The 19,161-nt window shown below is 49.7% G+C and overlaps 3 protein-coding genes across 3 annotated transcripts; all 3 read right to left on the bottom strand.

Moving 5' to 3' along the window:
- Positions 1-2,562: 2,562 nt before the first annotated feature.
- On the bottom strand, positions 2,563-3,805 carry LOC123041009 (mitochondrial import inner membrane translocase subunit TIM17-1-like). The gene has a single exon (XM_044463708.1). The coding sequence runs from the start codon at positions 3,440-3,442 to the stop codon at positions 2,777-2,779; it is 666 nt and encodes a 221-aa protein (XP_044319643.1). The 5' UTR covers positions 3,443-3,805; the 3' UTR covers positions 2,563-2,776.
- A 1,970-nt stretch (positions 3,806-5,775) lies between these two features.
- On the bottom strand, positions 5,776-9,587 carry LOC123044263 (mitochondrial import inner membrane translocase subunit TIM17-2). The gene is made up of 2 exons (XM_044466961.1): positions 8,768-9,587; positions 5,776-6,079 (listed from the first exon to the last, which is right to left on the bottom strand). Exon 1 carries the CDS (start codon positions 9,456-9,458, stop codon positions 8,775-8,777), a length of 684 nt encoding a protein of 227 aa, XP_044322896.1. The 5' UTR covers positions 9,459-9,587; the 3' UTR covers positions 5,776-6,079; positions 8,768-8,774.
- Positions 6,044-8,761, bottom strand: LOC123044262 (mitochondrial import inner membrane translocase subunit TIM17-2-like). Its single transcript, XM_044466960.1, has one exon. It carries the CDS (start codon positions 8,498-8,500, stop codon positions 7,811-7,813), a length of 690 nt encoding a protein of 229 aa, XP_044322895.1. The 5' UTR covers positions 8,501-8,761; the 3' UTR covers positions 6,044-7,810.
- Positions 9,588-19,161: the final 9,574 nt, after the last annotated feature.

Here is a 19,161-nt window from a genome sequence, read left to right as displayed (position 1 = left end):
CCCCGGCAGTTCCAACTTAAACAATTCATTGTGATCGGCAGGGCTGCTGCGCAGCCTCTGCCGAATTTTCAGGTGTGGGTCTCTTTTTCTTTGATTCCCTCACAGCCCCTTCATCGTCTTCTTCATGAGAAGTTTGCATGTCGTCCTCCCTTACTTGACCAGCTATATGTTCAGGGTGTGCAGAGCTGTTGCCATCAGTAAGGAGAAGCTGACGATTAGCAACTGGACGGTACACTTGTTTTGGCGCCTCCTTCCTCTTATTGTGCGATCTATTCTTCACTGGAGAATCCACCTCTGCTTGTTCCGTACCCGCATTAGTAGAATTCCGAGACTCCCTCTGACTAGTTGTGTGTGTATGCTGTTCTTTCGGTATACCATCGCCAGAAGTAGCCTTTCTCTTATCCTCTGGTGCTCTTAACCAGGGTCCAAACTGTAGCTCCCCTTTCTCGTCCCTCAGACCAGGATTGGGGCAGTAAGGGTCGGAATGACCTAGACATCCGCAAGAGAAGCAAAAGTGTGGCACTTGCTCATATTGTATGTCATAGAGATCAGTTTTGCCCCTCTTTGCCGATTCGATCAAGATCCATCGCCTTAATGGTTTTTTGACCTCTATAGAGACTCTCGCACGCAAATATCCACCAACATGATCAAACTGTATATGGGTGGCCGCCTTATCAATTTGCTGCGCTATCAACTTTCCCCAAACCTCGTTCCGCAAATTGTACGGAAGATTCGGAACCCTAGCCCATAAACTGAGCCGATCAAACTGAACCTCATCAGGTCTCATGCAATCCTCGAAGTCAGCCAAGATAACAGCGTTTTTGCTGATATGCCAAGGAGATCCTTCCCTGATTCGTTCACGATCGCGCTGGGATTCAAATTCTACCACGAAAGTGTTCTCTCCCATCGATCGAAATTGCAGTCCCCTAGGGTTTCCCCATGCCGGCCGAAGTGCGTTGGTTATGGTTTGGATGTGGAGGAGATTCCGGTGCAAAACCCTACCTGCCAACAGCCACTTCTCCGGTTTGCCATCTTCTCTATCATCGATGACCAGTGGTGTCGCCTCCTCATCGGTGATCCCTAGTTTCCCGAGCTTCTCTTCGACCATGGCCCTGGCCGTCCGTGGGGAGACCGGGCCCGCTGCCCGATGATCGCCGCTGGCTGATGCCGCCATCTTCCCACGGAATCCAGGGGCGCCCCGCCGTGCAGATCCGTCGTGCGCCATCAAGTTCCGCTCGAAACCCTAGTCGCCAGAGGCTTTAGGTCTCGCGGATAAAACCCCGTCGGATTATAAATTTTAGATTTCAGGAAGTCATGTACATAATGTATTTGAAAATATCAAAAGTTTATCAAAAAATATTTTATGTATGCGTTAAAAATGTACATTGGGTACGAAGAAAAAATAGACATGTGTAAAATACCGGCTAAGTCCTCTCGAGGTTTAAAATAACCTAAGCAGTGCGCGCGCGCGCAAACGGCGCCACTAATGGGCCGGCCCAATTCAGGCAATACCGGCTAAGTCCTCTCAAGGTTTAAAATAGACCGGGATAAAAGAGTTTGGTGTGTTGATTTCAATGATTGAGAGTTCAGTGTTTGATTTAGCTTTCGCCGACAAATTCAAAGTTTGTTTTGGACTTTTTCCCCGAGACGCCCTCGGTCCACCGATCGACCAAAAAAATAATTGTTCTTCCGTTCCCTATGGTGCATACCGCCGAAACTGCAAACATGTCTGTCGCCTCCTAGGTAATCTGAACTTCCACCGTCGTGCCACATTAAGGAGAAAAAGTTGTGGATCCCCAGTCCACCTAATTTCTTGGGCCGACACCCCATATTCCATGCCACTTCGGCCGGCTCTTTGGCTTCTCTAAACCAGAATAATTATCTTTTATGGAAGTTAATTTTAAGATCTGACATTTGTTCGAAAGTTGAAAACCAGAGTTTCAGATTCCTCGCCTTGTTCAAGTCATGTTCTATAAAAGGAATTGTACGATCGACATATTGCAAGATAAAGAGGCCCACATCCACAAGGTGCGGCACTACTCCTATGAACGTTTGATTAGGGTGGCCAACATGTTAGCAACAATGTTAAATAATGTTGAAGGGGTCAGCCTGGTGTAGTAATATTTTTTTTGTCAGAAAGTAATGATCTATGTCCTTATTAACTTTGATAGTCATACTACCTCTAGTGACGAAATTTTGGATCCATTCGCGTCATAACTCAAAGAAACCTTTCATTTTAAGAGTTTGTTGGAACAACGACCATTTGGTTTTATCACAAGTCTTTTAAAAGTCGGTCTTGAATACTACCCCACTCACGTTTTTCTAGTGCATGTCGCGAACGGTTCTAGGATAACTACTCAACCGAGTATATTCCTTTCTTATATGAAAGCCGTTTGGGATGGCCCAACAACACATAATTGGCTACAGCGTTGAGGCTATTAGTAGGAACTTTTAAGTGAAGATTGTGAAGCTGAGATTGAGGAGGCATATCCGTCTGTATGTTGGATTCTAAAGTAGGCATAAAGTCACAAACTTAACTCTGTATCATCGAGAGTGCGAGAATGGAAAAACGAAGCTAAATCCGTGCAAGAACAGCATGACTAAACCGCACGAACCTGCTCGCCGTGCAACAAAAGCACGCGATAATTGCCACTTCCTCCCGTGAAAATGGAAGAAACAAGGAGCGGATGAAGCTTAAAGACAACACATTTTCCTGAAACCGAGTGAAAGATGCAGACCAGAGAGCAGTCCAATTAGCACCGCGCGCACCTTCTTTTCACTTGTATTCAGATGATGATGGCATCGGAGGGCTGGGCGTCTCAAAGCTCTCTAATACCTCCGACTTGCCGCCACTGCCGCTGGCCTTCTTCTCCTTCTCCTTGCCGAATAGGCCCCCAAACCAGCTACCCCCACCGCTCGAGCTCGCGACCTCCGCAGGGGACACGGCGGGCTGGGGCGGGCATGGGATCGCCGTGGCCAAGTTGGGGTCATGGGCAGGGCGCGGCCGCGGCGGGGGGTTCTTCTTTGCGTCGAAGAGACGGTTTACCATGAGGGCGCCGCCCTCGATGAGCGCGAGGAGACAGCCGCCATAGACCGCCCTGCGGCCTGCAACCCTGAGGCCCATGCGCAGGTGGAGAAACCCGTGCGTGGCGGCGCCGGCGATGACGGAGTTCCAGGGGTCCTCCTTCTGGCGCACGAAGACCGCGGCGCAGCTGGTGATGGAGAAGACGGTGCCCCACACGGCAAAGCTCCCGCCGATCCGCGGGGCGTTCGATCGCACGGCCTGCATGCCGCCACTGATTCGCGCGCCATTGGGCGAGTTGTGGAGGCCCTTGAGGAGGTGGAACACAGAACCTCCCACGGCGCCCATGGCGAAAGTACCGCCGGCATCCTCGATGATGCGGTCTGGGCATGGGTCTCTGTCCAAAAGAGGCGCCGACATGGCATTAGCGGCGTAACCCTATCTGAGGATTCGATCCACTCTAGCCGGCGGTTAGGAGTTTGTTTTATTGGAATCGCCAATATATCAGGAAACTGGCTGGCCGTTTTGCAGAACTGCCATGGCATTTCTTTAATTTTGAGTGTGAAAATGTCATGCAACATGCAACGTAGGATCAAGATAATGCGGCAGTTTAGGCCTTGGCTGGCAGTTGCTCCCTGGTGAACGTTCGCCAGTTACTATTTCCGGAAAAAAATCAGTTTCGGTCAATTCTATTTGAACCGTTGGATTTACAACCAATGGAACCGCCTGCTCCCCCCTCCCGCGGCTAGCAGGCACTGCCTAGAGCCGACTCGCAGCCCTGGCCTCCCTTGGTACTCACCCACCGTTATCACCCCAGCCATCCCTCACCCCCCCCCCCCCCCCCCCCTCCCTATATATGTTCACTCGACCGGTCAACCTCAGACTCCCCTTCACCAGGGCATAGTTCCTACTCTAGGCCGCTCCCGTATGAGGCCTTGCCATCGCCTTTGCGCCTCGCTGCGCTCGCCTTGACGCCGCCGTCTTCAACTTTGGTGCATGGCAAGTAGTCGGCTCTTCTTGGGAAGGTTAATGAACCATGCACAAGTGCAAGGTGTCCTCTCTCCCCTTGGAAACCAAGTCATTAAGCACCGGACTTCTGTTTACGTGGGCACGTTATAATTTTCAGCAAGCCTTGTCTTTAGGACATGAATATTGTCGCTGCTCTGTTGGATTTTTCTTGGGTGCTGCCACTGGCCAAGACCAATTTGGCTAAAAGTAGGATCCTGCCTTGTCTTTAGATGTGAAGATTTCGATCTATCGAGATCCAGCCAGGGATTCGCTGCCAAACCGCGAGCTTCCCTGGTACTCCGTCCGGTACTTTTTAGTTTGCAAGTATCTCTACTTTGACCAAATTTATAGGAATAAGTACAATATTCACACTGCCAAATCAACACTGTTAGATTCATCATGAAATTTAGTAAGTAGTACTCCCTCTGTTTTTATTTACTCTGCATATTAGAGTAGACTGAAGTCAAACTTCACAAAGTTTGACCAAGTTTATAAATAAAATAAACATTTACAGTAACAGATCTATATCATATGAAAGTATATTCAATAATGAATCTCGTAGTATGATTTGTTAGTTTATATTTTAATATATTTTTTCTATAAACTTTGTCAAAATTTGATCTTGATCGAAGCTAATATGCGGAGTAAATTAAAAATGGAGGGAGTATATATTTGGTATTGTAGATATTTATATTTTTTAATATAAATTTGGTCAAACTTTGCGAAGTTCGACTTACACAAATCTAATACGCAGAGTAAAATAAAAGGGACCGAATGGAGTACCTATTTAGGTATGCCCTTGTGTGTTAACTGAAATGGGGTTTTCCGCTTTTCAGGAGCTGTTGGATAAACTAATTAACAAGTACCCCTAAAAAAGAACTAATTATTCCTGCAAAAAAAAAAGAACCAATTAACAAGTTGGCTTGTTGGAAGGCTAAATGGACTGTTGGCCGCCTAACTCTGGTCGGATTTGTGACCTCGGTAATGACGATCTTCCAACTCATATGTATTGATTATAAACCAGATTGAAAAGCTTAGGCTTGCCTTCCTTTGGACTGGTGTTGATCATGTTAGTGTGGGCAAGCGTTTGGTCGTCTGCTCTCCAGTACAATTCGGTGGTTTAGGTATCCCTAACCTGCAGATCCAAGGCAAGGCTCTGAAATTAAGGTGGTTGTGGCAGTGTTGCACAGAGCTGGATAAGGATGTGTGTGTGATGTTCAAAGCTTCCACTGCTATCACCTTGGAGATGGCAAGGGGGCTTCTTTCTGGCATGATCACTGGATGCGGGGCTTTGTGGTGGCACCGTGGCACATCGGAGGGAGAGAAATAATAGCATTTTCAACAACCAGGATTTCACTGCATGTGATGTTCCTATATGCAGAGCTGAGAACATGGATAGCGGCTGACTTGAAAGGAGTTGAGTGGATGCCCTATATGCAGAATTGAGAACTTCAGGGAACGAACTGGAACTGCCTCACTATAGATAACCTCCTGATCTCACGAGCCAGATGACCATAGGCTGGAAAGCGCGACCGAAGAATCCGCCCGAACCACCACTCGGACCGATCCGCCGGCCAGGGCCTAGGGCGCTGGTAGCGCGCATCAGCAGTTCCACAAAACTGGTCAGCTCACCTTGTTGGTACCAAACCATCGGTAAGCAATGTGCTTACTACTGCAGACATCGAAACAGTAAGGCAGAAGAACCCTCATGTCACACCAGAAGCAAGACAGACAGAGGCGTAATATTAGTTGAAGGCTTTTCAAGCGCAGCAGTACATCTGCACCATATGACGCTATAGGCATTATTACCGTCACTACCACGGCAACAACAAGAACATGCAAAGTTTAAAAAGCTCGCGTACAATAAACTAATAATCCAAAAACTTTTCCCAGCGACTGGTCGGCCCATAGATAACAGTACTAGAAGTTGAGCTGCGCAAGCCTCACTTCGTCTACCCCTCCCTCCTCCAAGATGAAGTAGATTGCACTCCCAGCTTCAGACTACTACTTGTGGATCGAGCGCCGCTGCGCATCGGCGCCATCAGCTACCTGCAGGAAGTAGGAACAAATTGTCACACACTCTACATCATTTGAGCATTGCAAGCATGGAAAAACTGAGCTAAATCGATGCAACAACAGAATAACCAAACCACATGAACCTGCACACTGTGCAACAAAAGCACGCCATAGTTTAACAACAAAAGCACGGAACTAAAAAGCATATGACGGATATTGTCTAACATACATCTGATAGATTACACAAAACGATGGAGACCTTCTCTTAGTTCCATATATAATTAGAGTCATTCACTAGTAAAACGTCCAAGGGGAGTTGAGCAATAGACACATGAGCATACAGAGGTGCATGACTCAGGCATTCCTGGGGCACTTGACCTTACATCAGCTTGTTTCTTTTTAAGTTCCAAGGTGGCATCCTAAATGTACAGTTGAAGAACAAGGACCATGGATAAAGAATTGTGAAAATACTGAACTGAAATAACTGATCCCTGATAACCGGAAAAAAAATAAGCTAAAATCATGTGCCGTGCTTCCATATTTGCACCGAAACAGCTTGAAACCAAAATCTACTTTATATCTTCAAATCCATGGGAGCCGTATCTGCTACTTGCATAAGATTTTATTGACCCAGTAAGTACAATATGGAATTTATATCTTATTAACAAGTTAGGTTAGGCAGTCAAGGGGCATGTTCGGGACATGATTTCAGATGCTAAGAGGGACAACCAATCCCTAACATCATATAAAAAGGTAAGAATGTAGCAAGATATTGGTTAAGAAAACTGCATTCACATCAACAGGAATGTCAATTTTGTAAGCCAGATAGAACTTTTTTTTTCTTTTGTCTGTCAGAAGAAATAATTCAGTCCAAGTAAATGGCCAATGCAGCCCATCCATAACCAGGACTAGATAAAAATTCCCTATCACAATGAAACACAGATCTATGAGTTCTCAAATGGAGTAGGACAACATGATAAAAGCAGACCAGGCCTAATATTCTTGACAGATTTATTCTCATGTCCATACAGAACATAACAGGCTCTACAATAATTTTGATACTCGCAAATGCTTTATTTTTGGTTATGTTTCGTTGGCCAGAAGAACAACCAGCTTATAAACGGACAGCCATACAATAACTCACCACTAATAATTTAAGATGAAGCAACCAACATTGAAAGTCTTCCACAAACCTACGTACTGAACTGAACTACTCGTAGATCACATAAAGCTGTTTTACAGTCTAGAGGGCATGCAGCCTTGAGAAAATGGAAGGCACAACCTCCCACAATCCATGGCGCTGCATCATCAAAAATATGGTCTGGGCATGGGTCCGTTAATTATCTTCAGGTAGGGTCACACACCCATGGTGAAAGGTACACATAGTATCTGTCGTGTGACCCTACCTGAAGATTTAGTGCTTTGTGGTGGAAGTAGGAGGCGGAACTCAGCAGGATATAATTAACCATAAAACCACAGCAGCTATATACCACAATCAATCATGTTCTCTAATTGGAAGCTAATAAAGTAATAAGGCTTCTTGGTTATATGGCATGGACAAGTACTGAAAATAAAGTGGCATGTTGCATTAGCAAGAAAAACTCAGCGGCAGAATCATTTAAAACAGACACCTCAATAAATCATTGCCACCTCGTCAGGTAAAGTATCAGAAACAAGGAGTTGATGAGACTTAAAAACAACACCCTTTCTGAATTAAATCCAAAATACAGATCAGAGCAGTCAAACAAACACCGCACCTTCCTTTCACTTGTACTCAAACGATGGTATCGGAGGGCTGGGCGCCTCGAAGCTCTCTAATATCTCCGACATGCCAGCACTGCCGCTGGGCTTCTTCTCCTCCTTCTTGCCGAAGAGGCCGTCAAACCAGCTACCCCCACTGCTTGAGCTCACGACCTCTGCAGGGGACACGACAGGCTGAGGCAGGCCTGGGAAGCCACCTCCTCCTCCCATCGAGATGGCGGCGGCCATGTTGGGATCATCGGCAGGGGGCGACGGGAGCATCTGCGGTGCGAAACGGTTGGCCATGAGGCCGGCGCCCTCTATGAGGGCGAGGAAAAAGCCGCCCACAAGTGCCGAGCGGCAAGAAGCTTTGACGCCCTGCCGCATGGAGAGAAACCCTCCAGTGGCGGCGCCACCTATGATGGAGTTCCAGGGGTCCTCCTTCCGGCGCACGTAGGCTGAGGTGCAGTGGAAGGTGGAAAAGAGGGTGCCCCACACAGCAAAGCTCCCGCCGAGTCGAGGGGCGTTCATGCGAGCGGCCTGCATGCCGCCAGCAATTCGCGCACCATTGGGCGAGTTATGAAGGCCCTTGAGAAAGTAATAGGCAGAACCACCGACAGCACCCATGGCGAAAGCGCTGCCTGCATCATCAATGATGCGGCCTGGGCACGGTTCTCTCTCGAAGAGATCTCTCTCGGAGACAGGAGCCGACATAGTATTAGCTGCGTAACCCTATCTGAAGATTCGATGTGTTGTGGTGAACTAAAATCTTCCCGGGGTTCAGAACGATGGTATATATAACACGATCGATCGTCCCTGATATATAAGGAGGTAATAAGGCTTCTTGCTGTACACGACATGGACTCATAACCACGGACTTCCTCATCACCAAGTAATAAATAAGCTAAGAGAGAAACCGGATCGAACTGAGAAAACATCTGAAACTGAATCCAAAATACAGATCGGAGAGAAAAACCGCACCTTTTTTTCACTTCAAGTCGAACGATGGTATCGGAGGGCTGGGCGTATCAAAGCTCTCTAATATCTCCGACTTGCCGCCGCTGCCGCTGGGCTTCTTCTCCTCCTCCTTCTTGCCGAAGAGGCCGCCGAACCAACTACCCCCGCCGCTGGAGCTCACGACCTCCACAGGGGGCACGGGTGGCTGGGGCATGCCTGGGAAGCCGCCGACGCCTCCCCCCGCCATCGCGGCGGCCAGGTTGGGGTCGTCGGTGGGGAGCGGCGGGAGGTTCTGCGGCGCGGCGAGGACGCGGTTGAGCATGAGGCCGGCGCCCTCGATGAGCGCGAGGAGGCAGCCGCCCATGAGCGCGGAGCGGCCGGCGGCGCCGGGGCCCTGGCGCATGGAGAGGAAGCCACCCGTGGCGGCGCCGGCGATGATGGAGTTCCAGGGGTCCTCCTTCTGGCGCACGAAGACCATGGTGCAGTCGAAGGCGGAGAAGAGGCCGCCCCAGACGGCGAAGCTCCCGCCGACGCGCGGCGCGTTGAGGCGCACCTGCTGGGCCCCGCCCAGCAGGCGCTCGCCGTTGGGCGAGTTGTAGGTGCCCTTGAGGAAATGGAAGACGGAGCCGCCCACCGCCCCCATCCCGAACGCGCCGCCCACGTCGTCGAGGATGCGGTCCGGGCACGGCTCCCGCGAGGTCTCCGGCGTGCCCATCTTCCTCCTCCTGCTGCGATTCGACGGCGGCGGCGGCGGCGGCGCGGGGAAACCCTAGGTCCCGGGCGGCGGCTGGCGTGGAGAGGAAGAAGAAAGGGGGAGGAGAGATGGAAGGGAGCTCCGTCGAAACGTGGGGGAGGGGGGAGCTTTTTAGCGGTGACTGGATCTTGTGGTTTACGTGTTCCCGTCGAGCGGGGTCCACTGTCAGAGGCCCATTCGTCTGCGTGCTCCCGCAGCTTGCCTTGCGAGGCCCGGAGATATTTTAGGGGAGGCGGCCCGGCACCGTTTTTTCTCGTCCGGGTGTGTGTCACGAACTTGCAAGGCTCCTTCATATTTTTGGGTCCAATGGAATCTCGCTGTTTGGGCCGGGTTTACTGTACTCGTTACATAAAAGTGTTGGAGCTAGAAATAGCTTTTTTTTCTCCTCTAATATAGAGGCCCATAATCTTGTGATTTTTTTAGAGAAGAAGGATGAACACCGGCCTCTGCATTTAGGTGATGCATGCATCAACTTTATTAATTATTCACAAAGACCTTACACCTTATGATTTTATTGACATGTCTTAGTCGGCAGAGCGAAATTTATTGAGACTTTGACAGCGTTTCCTATTTAGTACTTTTTTTGAAATTTTTCCTCTTTAGCACTTCAGACGCCGGTTATAGGTCATTTGGCAAACCGGCGCACACCCTTCCCCCCGCGCTAGGCCGGTCCGTTCCACTTTTCTCGGGTTTAATATGCAAAAACATGCGCGGCTGAGATTTGAACCGGCGACCTCCAACTTACGTTTACTAACCAACCAGGCAAATGACACATCATGATAATATATTTCCTTTTATTATTTACTTTCTCCAACCATTTTTTCTTCTACTTTTGTTGTGGGTTTTTTCCGGACCGGTTTTTGGTTTTGGTTTATTGTCTTTCTTTTTAGTTAATTTCTATTATCTTTTTTCCTTTTTCCTTCTTATTTAAATTTTTCTCACAATGCACAATCTATTAAAATTTGATTAATTTTTTTCAAATCGATGAACTTTATCCAATTTTTTATGAATTTTTTAAAAAAATTGATGAAATTGTTTTTCAAAATTGGTGAACTTTTTTCAGATTCAATGAATATTTTTTCAAAATCGGTGAACATTTCTCAAATTTGATGATTTTTTTTCAAAAAAATTATGAAAATTTTCAAATTCGCCAAACTTTTTTCCCAAAATTCATGAACCTTTTCACAAATTTGATGCTTTTTTCCAAATACATTAACTTATTTTTAAATTAATGATTATTTTTTAAATACATAAACTTTTTAGAATTCATGATTTTTTTGTGTTTTTTTGTGAATTTTATCGTTTTGTTTGTTAATGCAATTTAGCGAACCAGGGGAAATAAATGTGAAATCTACATGGGTCAGCCCACCAATGTTGGTGCGTGGGCACCAGTGCGCTTCCTTGCCGCCTGAAGCACCAAATAGGAGCTCCCGACTTCGATAATATTTTGTGTAGGGCATTATAAGGGTATCCCAATTAGCGCCCGGCTATGTGAAGATTTCTGGGCATGGCATTTTGAGAAGACTGTAATCTTCATCGGTCATTTGGCTTACCAGATGCTTGCAAAAACAAAGCAGTAGTGGAGGAATGGCTAGAGGGGAGGCTAAGCTCGTCGGCCAGCCATGTGAGCCACTAGAGAAAATCATGGAAGTGTGTGTACCTTCAAAGCCGAAGTTGTTTCTGTGGAGGCTTGCACAACCTTCATTTCTAACACGGGATGTTCTAGCGTAAAGACACATGGCCAAAAGCATTACCCGCGAATTATGTGGCGCAGGAGATTCATGGGGCACTGTGTTATGACGCTGCTAGAAGGAGGGCGAGAGAGGGCCGGCCGGGGGCCTTTTTGCCCACGGCCGGGCAAGAGGAAAGAAATTTCCTTCTTAATTCTTACTTGATTAGATTGATACATCTCCTTTCTTTATATAGAGAGGTTTACTTGACTCCCAAGCAAGGCTTACTTGACCCCTAAGCAGGCGACCATTATCTCTAATTAACCCTAAGACTAATGGGCCCATTAGGCCCATTACGTACTCTAACACTACACCCCACCTGGACATGCAGCTTGTCCTCGAGCTGCAGCCTAACCAACTTATAACCATGACTCGACGCAACACAAACCTAACACCTAAAAACAAGCCTTTTACATCTCGGCTTGTTTTATTATTCTCAACTTGAAATGGACTGGGACGCTTTATTTTGGACCCCTTAACAAAAAGTGGACACCATCCGCACGTCGGACGTGCACGTGTACAGACACCTGGATCCCATGGACACCACCTGGACAAAAGGAGTGCATGTGTATGACCACCTGGAAGTGGTCGCAAGAGTGACCAGCAGAGGCGCCCTCGCGGCGGCCGGTGGCGGAATGCGGTGGTGCTACACGGTGCGCTGCTGCCGGTGACACCATGCCTTCTCTCTGCCGGACGGTTGTTGGTTTGCACCGCACAGGAAAGAGTGGAGGGCTTGAGGGAGTCCTGGATTAGGGGGTATATACTTTGTCCGAACTGTTGGAGCGTGAAGATACAAGACTCAAGACTTCGTTCCGTGTCCGGATGGGACTCTCCTTTGCGTGGAAGACAAGCTTGGCGATCCGGATATCATATTTCCTTCCTTGTAACCGACTCCATGTAAACCCTAGCCCTCTCCGGTGTCTATATAAACCAGAGAGGTTGGTCCTTAGAGGGACGATCACAATCATAATCATCATAGGCTAGCTTCTAGGGTTTAGCCTCTACGATCTCGTGGTAGATCAACTCTTGTACTACTCATATCATCAATATCAATCAAGCAGGAAGTAGGGTTTTACCTCCATCGAGAGGGCCCGAACCTGGGTAAACATTGTGTCCCTTGCCTCCTGTTACCATTAGCTTAAGACGCACAGATCGGGACCCCCTACCCGAGATCTGCCGGTTTTGACACCGACATTGCTGCTTTCATTGAGAGTTCCTCTGTGTCGTCGCTGCAAGGCTTAATGGCTCCTTCAATCGTCAACAACACGGTCCAGGGTGAGACTTTTCTCCCCGAACAGATCTTCGTGTTCGGCGGCTTCGCACTGCAGGCCAATTCGCTTGGCCAGCTGGAGCAGATCGACAGCTACACCCCTGGCCACCAGGTCAGGTTCGGAAACCTAAACTACACGGCAGATATCCGTGGAGACTTGATCTTCAACAGATTCGGGCCTGTGCCGGGAGCGCCGGACAGTCACGATGAGCACGGCTTAGACCTGCTGTAGGGCAATGCTCGGGATATCACCTCTGCAGTAGCCCCGGACCTAAATCCGGAGCAGATTGCGTTGCCCAAGGACGGGTGGATGGACCCCGCCCCGCAGGCCACACACTCATTAGCGGTAGAGCCGAACACAGGCCTCACCCCTAAAGAAGCCTGTGACTCTGGACCCCCGGACTCGTATCCAGCTGCGGGTTCCAGTCCGCGCGTTCCTGAGCCTGCCGAACCTGGTTGGGCTCCGGTAATGGAGTTCATCGCTGCGGACATCTTCCAGCACTCGCCCTTGGGCGACGTGCTAAACTCGTTAAAATCTCTCTCTTTGACTCTTGGTCGAACTATGTCCGGCTCGAGTGGGAAACAGGCGACGAAGGAATTTGTTGCCCACCCACCACCCACTTCATTGCCACGGTCGATGATTTAACCGATGTGCTTGACTTCGACTCCGAAGACATCGACGGTATGGACGACGACGCATGAGAAGAACAGGAACCACCGCTCACAGGGCGGCGGACAGCCACCTCCTCATATGATATATATATATATATATATGATGGACACTCTGAAGGAAACCAATGGCGATGAGGCAACAGAGGATAACCCCTCAGGGGAAAAAGCAAAGCATCAGCGTCGTCAACGCCGCTCCAAGCCCCGCCACAACAATACCGACACAGGAGATGAAAACAATCCGGATGGTGGCAAAGATGAATACAACCCTGATCAGCCTGCCTTCAAGTAGGCCGAACTGGCCACGGTCGGATACTTGGAGAGGAACAACTATATGCCCCCTCCAAAGACGAGGTAAGCCTCGGCGATGCTGAATTCGGCGTGCCTGAGGATCCCGTGGAACAAGTTCGCTTCAAGCGACGACTCATGGCCACTGCAAGGAGCCTGCAAAGGAAGCAACAGCAGCTCAAAGCTGACCAAGATTTGCTCGTGGATAGATGGACCAAGGTCCTGGCCACCAAGGAATACGGAATCGACCGCCCCGACAAAGGGCACACACGGCATTATTCGCTACCTCAACCTAAGAAGCAAAACCTAAGGCACATACCCCGACGTCAACATACCACTACGGTCCAAGATAATATGAAGGATACACGAGGATACATCCTCAAGCCTCGGCGCAATCGTCATAAACGTCAAGTCAGGGAAGTTGGTGCCGAATTCAGCGGTCCCCAGCCCGGTCAGCGGAAAAAGAACAGCTCAGGCCCATCCGGCCCAGGCAGCATACTCGATCAACCATGTGAAATTCATGGTACCCCCAGAAGGGCGACCAAGCATACCAATAGAGAGTGCAGTATCTTCCAAACAAAACGGCCGATCTTGCGCCGAAAACAATGAAGGAGGTATCGAACAACAAAGGACCAGTCAAACATGGTGAGGAAGATCCCTTCACAGTACAAAAATACGGCCGATCGTCTCTAATCACATCGATCGTCCGGACAACACCAGCCATAGCAATTTTATTGCACTCACCATCTACCCAGTAGCTCGGGGGCTCCATTTTACACGAGCACCCACATGCATAAAACTATAAATAACATCTCCTCAAAGATGCAAGGTGCAAAGGCCAAGTTTTAACTGACCCACCATACTAATGGTTGTGTTCGGATCACCAAAAAAACACCACACCGAAGAATAAGTCTTCGGCATTATACCCTTATATAGTAATTACCGCATACTACCGGGACGAACCACGTTGGCTAGATTCAACGAGGTAGAACATCAGGCTAGCCCCGCGTGACATAGTCACAGTTATGGGCAAGGTCGAAACCCCACCCTTAGAGTGGAAATCATATCGCCGCTGGAATAGCGAGTTGTGCCTGTTTATCAAATTTTGATTTGGCAGCCAAACACCCGGACACCAATTGAGGAATCCGAACTACGTTATGGCAAGGTTCAGCCAGGCTCCGCTCAGGCACCCGCAATTCAAACACAACGGTATATGCAACTGCCTTTAAGCGTTTGTCTTTACAGACTAACTTTGGCGCAGAACAGGACTGGCGACGCGGAATCAACTCGGACGCATAAGGCGGGCAGTCCGGATACACCTCAGATCCACACACAGCCCCCTCCAGTCCGGCCACGATAGGTTCCGCCAAAAATACTCCTTTCCATAAGCATACATCGAACTCATATGCATAGACATGTCATTTTACTATAATGCGTAGACTTAAATAACATTTACCGGTCGTCGTTTCTTATCGACGCCTCTTTGTCACAAACGGCACCCGCGCCTTGTGTTATGCCCGATTATGCCAGGGGCTTCATAGTACGGCAATAAAGTCCGGCCACTTTTTCGGTCGCTCGGCACCCCGAACTTATAGCACTATATGCATCAGCTCCGAATCATGTCTTGGGTCATTAGTTGGGTTTGCCCGGCTCCCATGTTTTGGTACCTTACGTTCCGCCCCATCGGCTAAGGTAGCGCTGGGAGAACTACTGCGATTGTGTCCCGGTTCTTCCGGACGAGCACCTCAGTAGAGAAAGCCGAAAACTGACTGTCATGATACAGCGAGAGCTGGTCAGTTGTTCGAGAGGTTGTAAAATCTTTAAAGATTTATTCCGCATAATGCCATTATAAATGCAAAGTGCGACGGATCGGTCTTCTGATCAGGCGCCGATAGAGCCCCTAGTTCGGCCTTCCAAACACTAGGGGCTACGCCCACCATACTCGAATTGCTATGGCTAAGTGAGAGTGATAAAGCCCTATAGTCTGATTGCCTGGTTCGTGGCGAGGAACACCTCCTTAAAAGGACCCAACAATGGGATAAAGAGTGTTCAGGTATGTCCTGAACACCCCCGTACTTTTTACGTGGGGGCAGAAGCCGGCGACTGGCCAACTCTCAGGATTTCCACACACTAAACAGCCGCACAGGAAGAACAAACGTTCAAACAGATCAGGCAATAAATAATAAAAGTGCCATTATCCCACATTACAAAGAATGGCACGACTGCCTTCAGGGAAATATAATGTCTTTGGTACACTTATCCGCCACAAGGCGGGCCCCTTTTAGTACACCTTCATAGTATAACTCGGGCTTGCGATGCTCCTTACCCTCCGGCGGCCCCTCGGTCATCAGCTTCTCAGCATCAAGCTTCCCCCAATGCACCTTCGCATGGGCAAACGCCATGCGTGCACCCTCTATGCAGACCGATCGCTTAATGACATCAAGCCGAGGGCAAGCGCCAACAATCCGCTTCACGAGTCCGAAGTAACTGCTTGGAATTGGCTCCGCGGGCCACAGCCGGACAATCAAGTCCTTCATGGCTAGTTCGGCCGCCCGGTGCAGTTCGACCAGCTGCCGCAGCTGATCGATAAAGGGCATCGGATAATTCGGCGCCAAATACTGCGACCAGAAATCCCTCTCCGCAGACTTCTTATCCTCGGTCCGGTAGAATTGGGCAGCATCTGATATGCTGCGAGGCAGATCCGCAAATGCCCCTGGAGAAGCAAGAATTCAGCTTATCGCTTCGAGTTCCCCCCATTATCATGTAAAAATGTCCTTGAGTACAAAAGGCCTTACCAGCCGCAACCTTCCGGGCCTCCTGAATGTCCCTCAGAGCACCTCGGGCTTCTTCCCAAGCATCCTTTGTGGCTTGGAGAGCTTGGGCGAGTTCGGATTCTTTCCCTACTAGACTCTGCTCCAAGCCCTCGCTTTTCTTCACGGCCTCCAGGAGCTCTCGCTCAGCTTCAATGACCCTGGCCTCGTGCTTCTAACGAAGAGCCTGTTCAGTGGCGGCCTTATCATCGGCTTCGGCCACAACCTTCTTCAGTGCCTCAATTTCGACACTCGCCCCTAGAGCATACAATGCAGATATCTTAATTAGGCACAACTTCTAATTTGTGCTCTATTTAGCACAAGGTTCCGGCATACCTTGCTTGTCCTCCAACTGCTTCTTCACGTGGCCAAGTTCCCCTTCGGCCCGTTCCAGACGCTGCTTTAGTTCGGACACCTCCGCACTATGAGCGATGGACGTTCCTGCAGACGCATGTTTTCAAACAAAGGGATACACGTCATTAGCTGAGTCTCCTGCAAAAACAGAAATTTTTGATCCCCTGTTCGGCTCTCTTTCGCCGGACAGTGTATCAGGGGCTACTACTCATATTATGAAATTCCTCAAAGGTTTGTTAGAAAACATACCTCAAAGCCCTTTATAAGACTAAGGCAGGATTCGTTCAGTCCGCTCTCGGCGGACTGAATCTTTTCAATCACCGCGCCCATGAGGGCACGATGTTCATCGATGATAGACGCGCTTCTTAGCGTTGTCGATAGGCCGCCCAGTAGCCCTGCTTGGGCACAGGCCACTGGCAGAACAGGCAAGCCCCCCAAAGGCGGCTGCTTACCCGATCGCGAAGCTCCAAAGGTCTCCAGGATTGTGTCTGGCTGGGGTCCGGACCGAAGATCACCCCCGCCATCGACATGCATAGGAGTCGCTGCTCCCACGTGTCCGGCCCCAAGGATATGCCCCCCTGGTCCAGGTCCCGCTGAGACGACACCTCGGTGTTGCGCCTAGGCTTCGGGGAAGGGGCCTACGAAGGCGTCTCGCTCGCTAGGGCATCTGAGCTCAGCGAATCCTCCGATGAGGATCGTCCGACGTGGGACCTCGCCGGGCTGTACGAAATATGGCGACAGTTAAAACTACTATACCCAAACAACCCCGGATGCAAATGCGTGTTCGGATTTCGTATAGTTACGACTTTTCCAGGGGCTGGACCCTGGGATCCCACTCCGGGCTGCTATCATCAGCCGTGGTGGATGCCTCCGGGAGGGAACCTTTCCCCCTCTTTGGCGATTCAGCCTCCAGGGATGAGGAAGTTGTCCTTTTCTTCCCACCCCCTGCAGGAGGCTCGTCTTCCTCCGCCTCCTCCTCTTCGTCTTCGGAACAAGGATGGTCGCTGGAGTCTTTGGATTTTGCGTCCGAAGCATCGCGGCGACGAAGGCCACTCCAGGTCTTTTTGACCTTCTTGGAGGCCTCTTTCTTTGGCGCCTCGTAAGGCGCTGAGACCAGCATCTTCATCAGAAGAGGTCCGGCCGGTTCCTCCGGTAGAGGGGCAGGACAATGTATCCGCTCCACCTTTTTTATCCATCCCTGGGGTTATGATAAAGCATGATAAAAGTGTCTCCCTCAGGACATGCCAACTGAAGCATGGATGGACAGAGCATAGCAGTAACTTACCCTACTTGCAGAATGGGACATTTGATACCCACGGTCCTCGGTGGAGTTCGGCCATGATTTGCCGGACTTAAAGAGCACCTTCCAGATATCCTTGTGGGAGGAACCATAGAGCTCTCAAAGGGTCTGGTGCTCGGTTGGGTCGTATTCCCACAAATTGCAGGCTCGACGCTGGCAAGGGAGAACCAGGCAAGCTAACATCACCTGGTCTACGTCGACGAGTTTGACGTCCTTGTCGACCACACTCTGGACGCGCGTCTGGAGCAGTGACAACTCATCGGACAAGGACCAGTTCAGGCCCTTCTCGGGCCAGGACGTGAGCTGCAGTGGGGCTCCGGATCTGAGCTCAGGAGCCGCAGCCCACTTTTTGCCGCGCGGTTTGGTTATATAGAACCACTGCTGCTGCCACTCCTTGACAGAGTCATTGAAGGCGCCCGTCGGCCATATAACCTTGGGCATCTTGCTCACCACGGCACCGCCGCACTCGGCGTGCTCGTCACTCACCGCCTTGGGCTTTACATTGAAAATCTTCAGCCATAGGCCGAGGTGAGGCGAAATTCGGAGAAAAGCCTCACACACGATGATGAACATCGAGATATTAAGGAAAGAATTGGGGGATAGATCATGAAAGTCAATGCCGTAATAATACATGATACCGTGAACGAATGGGTGAAGGGGAAACCCGAGCCTACGGAAAAAATGAGGAAGAAACACGACCCTCTCGTGGGGCTCCGGAGTAGGGACGATCTGTCCCGCCGGCGGAAGACGGTGGCTGATCTTTTTGGCCAGTTACCCGGCCTCTCGAAGCCTCTTGATATCCTTCTCCTGGACGGTAGAGGCCATCCATTTGCCTCCTGCTCCAGATCCGAACATCTTCGGAGAACCTCTCTTCGGTGGAGAAGAAGAGTGCTTGGGCGCTAGGGCTCGAGCAGAGGGGAATGGTTTAGCAGGGGGGAAAGGCGTGGGTAGAGTGGGAGAGATCTTATCTCTTTATAGGGGCGGTAAAGCTTTTTGTGCCTCCCCACTTGCCTGGTGGAACCCGCTCGTTCTCCACTCGCCGTAATTAGCGGTGCGTTTGGGTTACCCGTACCCGTATTGATGAGAATCCCACAATAAGGGGACACGATCTCTGCTTCGGAAAGACATGTAGAGGAAACCGCCTCGCGATATGCGCTGAGGCTGGTTGTGGAAAAAACGGTTCGAATAATGACTCGACCGTAGTATCATGTCGCTTTGTCTAAAGTTATCAACAGGTTATATT

This window comes from Triticum aestivum, chromosome 2B (assembly GCF_018294505.1).
Source record: "Triticum aestivum cultivar Chinese Spring chromosome 2B, IWGSC CS RefSeq v2.1, whole genome shotgun sequence".
Lineage (NCBI taxonomy): Eukaryota > Viridiplantae > Streptophyta > Magnoliopsida > Poales > Poaceae > Triticum > Triticum aestivum.
The sequence above is the reverse complement of the archived record's forward strand: the minus strand, read 5'-3'. Positions and strand labels throughout refer to the sequence as shown.

Bases quoted from the DNA above. Each gene is read 5' to 3' on its own strand.
- LOC123041009 (XM_044463708.1), bottom strand. From the start codon at position 3,442: ATGTCGGCGCCTCTTTTGGACAGAGACCCATGCCCAGACCGCATCATC.
- LOC123044262 (XM_044466960.1), bottom strand. From the start codon at position 8,500: ATGTCGGCTCCTGTCTCCGAGAGAGATCTCTTCGAGAGAGAACCGTGC.
- LOC123044263 (XM_044466961.1), bottom strand. From the start codon at position 9,458: ATGGGCACGCCGGAGACCTCGCGGGAGCCGTGCCCGGACCGCATCCTC.